The following is a 9,873-nucleotide window of genomic DNA, read 5'->3' on the forward strand; positions in this document are numbered from 1 at the left end:
GAAAATCTATGTATTAATGTTAATGGGACATTAAATTCCTGACTAATATTGTATGCTCTCAATTTTTCCCTTTATGTCTGTTAATATTTTCATGATATATGTTGGTACATAAATATTTATGGACGTTGTATCTTCTTTTTGGATTGACCCCTTTATTATTACATAATATTCTTCTCTGTCTTTTGTTAGTCTTTATTTTAGTCTATCTTGTGTCATATGAGTATTGCTGCCTCAACTTCCTTTTCATTTGTATTTCATGAAATATCTTTTTCATCCCTTCACTGTCAGTCTGTGTGTGTCTTTCAATGTGTAGTGACTCTCTTATAGACAGCATATAAATGGGTTTTTTTTCATCCACTTAGCCACGTTATGTCTGTGTTTGGAGCATTTAGTCCAGATACATATAAAATAATTATTGATAGATATGTATTTATTGCCATTTTTTTGGTTGTTTATTGGTTGTTTTTGTAGTTCTTCTCTGTTTCTTTCTTCTTCTTTTTAACTTTTCCCTTGTGGTCTGCTGGTTTTCTTTAGAGTTCTGTTTCAGTTTCTTTACGTTATATTTATTTGTTGTGTATAGGTTGTATGTTTTTAGTTTGTGATCACCACGAAATTTATATATATGTGTGTGTGTGTATATATATATATATATATATATATATATATATATATATGTGTGTGTGTGTGTGTGTGTATATGTATATATATATGTAAAATCAGTCTATTTAAGTGGATAGACATTCAAGTTCCAACACATTTAAAACTGCTGTTTCCCCTCCCCATTTTATGTTTTTGATGTCAGTTTAGATTTTTTTTTTTTCATGTTCCTTACTACTTATTGTAGTTATAGTTGACTTTGTTACTTTTGCTTTTTAACCTTCATACTAGTTTTCAGGTAGCTGATCTACTGCCTTTACTATTTATTAACCAGTAAGAATTTTTTGTTTCATATGTTTTCTTCGTTTCATGTTATGACCATTTGTTTTCATTTAACAGAGGCCACCTTAACATTTTTGTAAAGCCAATTTAATGGTGATTAACTCCTTTAGTTTTTGCTTGTCTGGGAAATGATTTGTCCTTCTATTCTGAATGATAACTTTGTTGGACAGAGTATTCCAGGTTGTTAGTTCCTTCTCTTCAGCTCTTTAAATATTTCCTTCCACTACCTCTGGCCTGCAAAGTTTTTGCTGAGAAATCTGCAGATTGCCTTATGGGGTTTCTCTTCTATATGACTAGTTGTTTTTCTTTTGCTCCGATAAGGTCTCTTTTTCTTTTTATCTGTTTCCATTTTAATAATAATATGTCTTTGTGTGTATATCTTTGTGTTCTTCTTGTTTGGGACTCTGTGCTTCCTGCACCTCATGTCTGTTTGCTTTCCGAGGTTAGAAAATTTTTTAGCCATTGTTTCTTAAGGTATGTTTTCTGCCTCTTTCTCTCTCCTCCTTCTCGGACCCCTATTATGCGAGTGATATTATGCTTGATGCTTTCCCAGAGGTCCCTTAAACTATCCTCATTTTAAAATCTCTTGTTGTTCAGATTGGGTGACTTCCACTATTTTGTCTTCCCAATCACTGATCCGTTTTCTGTGTCTTACAGTCTGTTGTTGGTTCCGTATAGCGTATTTTTCATTTCAGTTTTTTATTCTTTAGGTCCAATTAGTTCTTTTTTATATTTTCTATCTCTTTCTTGAAGTTCTCACTGTAGTCCTCATTTCTCTTTGTGAGTTTGTTGATCATGTAATGATCATTACTTTGAAGTTTTTGTCAGGTAAATTCCATGTTTTCTTCCATTAGGATTTTTTTTCTGATGGTTTTCTTTTTCTTTTTCTTTTTTTTTTTTTTTTTGGAACAAATTCCTCTGTCTCCTCATTTTATTTGAAGTTCAATGTTTGTTTCTATGAAGCAGCTACCTCGCCTGGTCTTCAAAGAGTGACTTTGTGTAGAAACACGCCTTATATAGAGTGTGTGTGCCTATGGCTTTGCAGGCAGCAGGAGCTGGGTGGGCAGGGGCTTAGGTTTCTCAGTGGATGTGGCTGTGGGGCAGCGATTGGGTGGGGTAGTTACTGGAACTCGAGTGGGTATGGGGTGAGTTGACTTATGGTGAGTGTCTCAGGGATCCCTGTGGCAGGGCAGAGTTGAGTTGGTGGCTAAATCTGGAGTGGATGTGGGACAAGTTGGCTTCATGTGTGCTCTGGTGGGGCAGAGTTTGAAATAGAGTTGGAATAGGCTTAGACATTCTGGGGCATTGCTTTTGGGGCAGCCCTGGAAGCAAGGCTGACAGGAGCTGGAGGTAGTGTTGGCCATGGGAGTTGGGGCATGCTGGGGTGGTCTTGCAGGTTAGCCATAGTTTTTGGATTTAGCTCCCAACCTCTTTATCTAGGTGGAGGGGAACAAAAATAATGGTGCTCTCTGGCAGGTTGGATCCTGGACTGTTTCAGCAGTTCCCATCCTGTTTAGCAGGCTCTTAGCGTTAGTTAATTGAGTTCCTTCATGGATAGTCTCAGTGCCCCTTGCACTGATGTTTTTTCATTGTGCCCCTAGGCAAGCAAACTGCAACTGGTCCCCACTTTGAAATCTCCACTATGGCAGGTCTGCATGTTCAGTGTGGGGCTTCCATCTTTACCATGTCTCTGTCTCTTCTACCTTCTCTATGTGGTCCCTGTATCATTTGTTGTACAGGGGTTGTTCAATCAGCCCTCACTTCTTTGGGAGGAACTGGTCTATATGAAGCAATATATTCACTGTGGTCCTCAGAAGAGGAAAATTCAGGGTCTTTTTATGCTACATGTTAGAACTCACTCATTCTCCACCCTTTTTCTTTATAATCGTAGTAATGCATGCAGAGTAACATTTTCTATCCAATTGACATACATGTGTAGCAAAGAAATGGTCAAATTCTTCCCGAATCCTATTCTCCAGATGGAATAACTTGTTTAACTTTTCTTCTGTGTTCTTTCAATAGTTATGATTAAGGTTTGACTAATAAGCTTATATTATGTTTTTTAATTTTTCAGTATTAATAACAGGCTCATTTGAGTTCACATAGAAGATGTAAAGCATTTAGGTTATGGCCAAAAATTTGGAATGATCAGACTGGAAATTTATATAACTGTGATTAATATGCTAAGGATTCTAATAGAAACATGGACAATATGCAAGAACAGATGAACAATATAAGCAGAAAGATGGCAACTCTAAGAAAGTGGTAATGCTAGAAATAAAAATATGGTAGCAGAACTGAAGAATGCCTGTCATGAGCTCACCAGTAGAATGGATATGGCCTTTTTCGAATCAGTGAACCTTAAGATATACTGGGGGTGCCCCCAAAATCTATATACCTTTTCAGAAATGTTATCTATGCTCAAGCAGTAGTTCACTGTAATCAGGTGTCTGGACACTGATGGTAACCACTTCGAGCACCTCTTGTGATTGCAGAAGTCAAATGTGACTTGTATTCATCTTTTCTTATTGGTATATATGGAGTATTACAATTTTAATAGTTGTTTTCTTTCTCATAATGTGTATTTTTTTTGGTGTCCTCTGTTTTAACAGAAAATTCTTAACTGAAAATAAAAGAGAAAAGAATATGGAAAAACAGGAACTATTCTATATGATAGTATAATATTCAAAAACTGTTGGATGAATACATAAGTTGTAACATACATGTAATGGGAATGTCATAGGTGGAGGAAGAGAGAAAGAAAGAGAAGAAACAACTGAACTAATAATAACTGAGTATTTTCCAAATGTTGACAGGATCAAAGTACAGCTCCAGGTAGCTCACAGAATACCTGGCAGAATAAATGCAAAAAGAAAGGAAGAAAGAAGGAAAGAAGAAAAAAGAAGAAAGAAAGAAAGGAAAAAAGAAAGAAAGAAAGAGGGAAATGAAAAATCTATGCAGAGGTAGTCAATTCATTTTTGGAGGTAGAGAAACTATTCTATATGATACTATAATGGTACTTCAGCATTTGTCAAATGCATTGAACTATCCAACTCAAAGAGTAAATGCTAACGTAAACTATGGACTGCAGTTCATAATAATGTATCCACATGGGCACATCAAATTTAATAAATGTGACACATGAATAGAAGAAGTTAATAATAGGAGAAACTGTGTGGGAGAGTAGATACGGGGGAGAGGAAGTGTATGGGAACCCTCCATGCTTTCCGTGCAATTTCTCTTTAAATCTATAAGTGTTCTAAAATATAAAATTCTGTGAAAATGAATGGGCAAACCACTGACAGGATGAATATTTACAATACACAAGTAACAAAGAACTCATTCTCCATATACAAAAACTCCTACAAATAAACGATGAAAAAGAGAAACACAATAAAAATGGGCAAAACTTAAACACACACTTCAATATAAGAAGAAGTAGAGAGTAAGTACATGAAACGATGCTCCACTTCATAAATCAGATGGGAAATTCAAATTAAACACAAGGAGATACCAATTTTACACTGATTGGAATGAGTAAAAACCAAAAGACTGGCAATGCTATGTTTTCAGGAGCCTGTGGAGCCACTGAAAGTTGCATAACTGCTGGTGGGAATGTGCAATAGAACAATCACAGTAGAAAGAGATTTGGCAGAGTCTCACAGAGTTCAGCATACGCCTTTGTGTGACTCACCAAGTTCACTTCAGCTCATTTATCCAAGGAAAATGAAAATATATGTCTAAAATTGGTTGAATAAGAATGTTTATAACTGCTTTATTCACAATAGTTTCCTATATATGGAATGCTACTTATAACCTTTCAATGTGAAAATAAGCTGTGGTGCACCCATACAATGAAAGAGCACTCAGCTTCATACCAGGGACAAACTACTGATACATGCAATGTAACGACATGGGTAAATTTCACAAGTATTGTGCTTAGTGACAGGAGGTAAGAAGAAAAAGTACACTTTATGATCCTAAATACATAAAGTCAAAAGTCAGGGAAAACAAATCTTTGGTGACAGAAGTTGGAATAAAATTTGCCTCTGTGGCAGGAGGAATGACTGGGAGGGACAGGAGAGAACTTTCAGAGGTGCTGAAAATAGGATGTGTGTTGACTGGGGTTTACGTCATGTGAGTGTATCACGGCCCAAACTCGTTGAAGTGATGATCTGTTTAACACTCTCTCTTAATCAAACTTGTATTAAAGATGTTTAAAAGGCCAACATGAAATCGATATATTTGTTTAGATAATATGTAAGTTAAAATTTTTTACTGAAATATGATTAATAACTGTTGAGAGCTCTTTGCATGAAAGGCATATTTGAAACAGAAGCTGTCCTCGGAGGCCATAGAGTCCAGTAAGACCCATTGGAAACCTGACATGAAGGATTAGAGAGTCTCCAGAAAGGGACAATCAGGGCAGAGGCAAAGGGTTGGAAAGAGAGGGAGAACGTGGGATCCTGCGGGAGGGCACTTGAAAAGAAACACTGAAGACAACCCACCTGAAACCTTAAATGAGCTTTGACATGGATTTATCTGGTGATAAATCTTAACTTCATGTTTGCAACGGGTAAAAATGGTGAAAGCCACAAACTTAAAAATGATGACTGAAATCTGGCTAAATCTGGAGGTTTAGCGCAGAATGGACTTGAAAATCATCGGGTATCCTTCATTAATTCATTTATTCAATCAACAGTTATTATGATAGGGAGCTTTTCTGAGGCCTGCCAAAAACAAAGAACACTGCTCTTTGGGGCTGGACTGAACTTTCCTTCTCTAATTTATAGTGACAGATTGCAGGAGAGTGACCACAGAAGCTGGTCCAATGTAATGTTCTTTTGGTTTCTATCAAGTTCGGTGATCAAAGAAATTTGGTCTTTCGTGCACTGTGTTTAGCTCCTGCTGAAGGTGGGATTCTTCAAAAGTGGGAAGAGTCCTGGACCCCAGTGTTGGCAAAGCTCCCAAGGAGGTAGGGTGAGCGTCCTGGGTAAGGCGGTCCTGAGACCCTGCGCTCAGTGTGTGCTTAACAGACACAGTCTCACTTAATCCTCATCAGCAGGATTATTATGTTCATTGTTCTAATTCAGATTCCCATCGGCTGAGAGAGAAGAAACCTCCCAAACTGATAGGGACAAAGTTGGTTCTCTAAACCCCACGTGTTTGAACAAAGCAAGACTCTAAATCAGGACGCCAGAATCCTGCCCGACATCTGCAGGGTTTCCTGAGGAGGACGTCCTCCATGTTCATCCCCCTCCGGGGTGTCCTGCAGAGCCCTCTGTAGAACCAGCTTCAGGTTCTGCCTTCCCTTCGTCCATCGCTGCCTGAAGGAGCCAACGAAGAAGTAAATGATGGGGTTGGCGCAGCTGTTCACACAGGACAGGACAAATGCAACTATGAAAAGAGGATCATAGACCACATCAAAATGATAGGTAATCCAGGATCTGAGGAACCAGTAGATGCCCGAGGGGAGGCCACAGAGGAGGAAGAAAAGCACTGTGAGCAGGACGGTCACATACAACCTAGTCGGCTGCACCCGCTGGGAGCCACACAGCAGTCTGGTCACCAGGGCCAGGCTGGACCCTGAGAGAAGCACAAATAAGAAAATCAGCCACCCAGCAGTAATGAGATCTAATACTTGGCACCAGACATAATCTCCACCGCTAAACAGGAAGCCACAGTACTCTCCTTCCAGGATGCTCAGCAGCAGGGACAGGGCCCAGAGCAGGGCACACATGACAGCCGACGTGTGTCTGGGGCGATGGCACCGGTACCAGATGGGCCACAGGACAGACAGACAGCGCTCGGTGCTAATGGCGCTGAGAAAGCTCAGGCTTGCGTTATAGGCAAAGAATAACACAGTGATGAAAAAGCTGGGGATGGAAATGGAGACGGAATGGAAGTAGTGGATGAATGTGTTCAGGGAATATATAAAATGGCAGCAGAGGAAGAGGAAGTCGGCTCCCGCCAGGTTGAGGATGTAGACTGAGAAGGCGGTCCTCCGCATGCAGAAGCCCAGGAGCCACAGCACAATTGCGTTTCCTGCCAGCCCCACCGGGGCTGTGATGGTCAACAGGAAGATTGGAATCAGTGACCCCATCATGTTGTTTTGAGGAGTTGCCTGGTCACTTCCATTGATTGGCGTTAGTGATATCCCCGAAGCTGTGACTGTTGCATTCATGCTCAGGAACCCTCCACTGGTGTCACTAGGACAGAAACAAGACCTGAGCACCTGCTGTATGATCTGACTCTCACGGCCACCCTGCTGCAGGAGAATTACTGTCCCTGTGTTACAGAGGAGGGAAATGCAGGCTTGCAGAGATTAAGGTACTTCCTGAGGCCACACAGTCTTGTTTTCCTGGAAACTGGATTTAAACCCAGTTCTCTCTGGGTGTCTCTCTAATGAGACTCGGACCCTGTACAGACATTGGAATAATCTGTGGTTCAAACACCTCTCCTCATACTCCACAGCCATGACGTAACTCCAGGAGGGAAGAGAAGTGAAGTCTGGACAGGTTATGTGGGTGACAACAGGACTGAACTCAGCATTCCATCTGCCCTGGGACTTGATTTCCTTTGAGGGCAGGAAGTTGGAAGCCCAAGGCATGATCTATGGGCTACTTAAGTGATAGAGAGTGTCCATCCACCAGAAAGGAGATCATGATTTAGGGTCATGAAGAGATTGTGACCTCTTCTATTAGAGGTGTGAGTTGGCCAGGACTCTAGGGTTAGAAATGACCCAGTGTGTAAGCTTTATCATGACAGGAGGTACACTTCTCCCATTCATTGTGTGCCCCCATCTAGCTCTGTGTGTGGGACCCACTTTAAGGAAATCTTTATTAAAAGAAAAATAGTTTCAGGTTAAAAACAATGTAATCATTAGACATTTACACCCTTCACAAAGTGATACTCCACCTTCCCCAATTTACTACCCCTCTGTCACTGTATATAAGCTGTTACAATTCCATCAACTCTATTCCCTTTGCTGTACTACATATCCTATGACTATATATATATATATATATAATTATAGTTGACATTCATTATTATTCAGCTTTAGCATTATGTGTACACTGCTGTAGTCAGATATTAAACCATCCATGAAGTGTCTCCCTAATAACAAAAGTGTCCAAAGGATACCCTACATAATCTTTACAACATTATTGATTGTATTCCCCAAACTGTCTTTCCTATCTCTGTGGCAAAGGAACTCTTATAATAGTTTACTTTATTCAGCATCCAAAATCATAAACTTAAAATATTTATATATACCTGTGTACCCTACCTTTTAAAAAAAAGTCTGCATCTATTCACAGGCATTTATGATGCTAGTGAGACATTATTCCAAGAAACTAACACCAGATAGGGAAGGACCACCAAAGAGTCAAACAGATAAACAAACAAACAAATGAGATACAGTGAGAAATTGATCCAATCATATTGAGGGTCGGTACCAGGAAAAGTATATGTGAAGAGGCTATAAGAAGACATGGATATTCTCCTGTGACATTGAATCTTATTTCCATTTACTCTGCTCTCCTCTGTGTCTGGGGAGGAGACATCTCTGTCTCATGGACGGGCTCCCTTTTACTCTGGCACCTGGTTGCTCTCAGTTTAAAGGAGACAGTGGTAGGTATCTTAGAGCAGAAGGAGGGTGATTTAGGGTTTTTAACTCCCTGGCCCTCTGCTGCCAGGCTGTGAGTCAGCAGTGGCTTTATTACTGCACCTAAGGACATAGCCTGTGTCTGGTGTCCTTTCTTACTGTCACAGTGACAACTACAGCTACACCCACCGCCCTCCCTGAGTTATGGTAACCTCTCCTTTCCTTTCCCCATCAGGACACAGAATGGTAACACCTCCTTATTATGATTTGCCTTTGGGGTCCTCTGCATCTTTCACAGATTTCCCTTAGCCCTGCCTGCACCTTGTACACAGTTTCTTTATTGAACTTTCCACAATGTTTCTGCTGGGACAAGCCAGATACAAGGACAAAACTAAAAAACAAACAACCTCACTGAACAGCAAGCTAGTCTGTGAAAGTGAAGTTATTAAAAATAAGTTGGCATTGCATAGCAATGTCTACTTGCCATCATGTTTCCTAAATTAAAATTAGCAGAACATTCCTCTCCATAGTTGCACATTTGAATGTTTGGAGAGCGAGCGAGAACTAGGGAGATACAACAGAAGCAGACAGAAGCTGGTTGGCCCCGTGTGACCTCCCACATTCTAAGCTCCCAGCGCCCAAAGCTTTCCTGAGGGGTATTGACTCTCACTGGTGGGTCCCATGGCCACTGCCTGCTCCTCCTCAAGATAAAATTGTAGCATGTGGACTAAGTGCGAGAAAACAACACTGCATTTGAGAGAAGAGAGTTGTGAGCAAACTCTTACCTTAGTTCCCTCTTCTTGTTGAGGGTAGTGAGTAGAAAAGGAAGAGTCTCCTGGGAGAGACAAACAGCAGAGGATGCTTTTCTACCCTCTGGGTAGGAGGTGCCGGCAGGAGCAGGAGTGAAACCTGGTGACTAAGAGAGGCTTATCAAGATGCTGGACAGACCCTGTGATTTCCTGCACAGGGGACACTGGCCAATGAGATTCTGGAGATTTGTGAGACAAGGACCTCAGGAGACATTTCTCATTGGCCCTGACTCCAACCACTTATCTCAGCTTCTCCCCATGCTTCTCCATCCGGCCGCCCTCTCTGTGATGAATGGCTGACCAGGAGCCTTTCGGTGCCCACTGTGAGCCTGTGCAGGAAGCCCACCCACCAGGCTATGTGAGGTTCCACAGCTAAAGAATACTTTGCTTAACATTCAGGGCCCTCCATGGCCTGGCTCACCTGAGCTGTACACATTTACTCACAGTAATAAGGTATGCACATTCGTTTTATTGAGAGGACACCAAAGTGTATGAAGTAAAATGTAAAGTCTCCCTTTA

At 40.7% G+C, this 9,873-nt stretch overlaps 1 protein-coding gene across 1 annotated transcript; it reads right to left on the bottom strand.

Annotated features, from left to right (window-relative positions):
- Window positions 1–3,761: 3,761 nt before the first annotated feature.
- LOC148755881 (mas-related G protein-coupled receptor member X2-like) lies at window positions 3,762–7,331 on the bottom strand. The gene has a single exon (XM_088789962.1). The coding sequence runs from the start codon at window positions 7,121–7,123 to the stop codon at window positions 6,128–6,130; it is 996 nt and encodes a 331-aa protein (XP_088646088.1). The 5' UTR covers window positions 7,124–7,331; the 3' UTR covers window positions 3,762–6,127.
- Window positions 7,332–9,873: the final 2,542 nt, after the last annotated feature.

This window comes from Rhinolophus sinicus, chromosome 14 (assembly GCF_057876585.1).
Source record: "Rhinolophus sinicus isolate RSI-liver-muscle chromosome 14, RSI-T2T, whole genome shotgun sequence".
In the NCBI taxonomy this organism is placed as follows: Eukaryota; Metazoa; Chordata; class Mammalia; order Chiroptera; family Rhinolophidae; genus Rhinolophus; species Rhinolophus sinicus.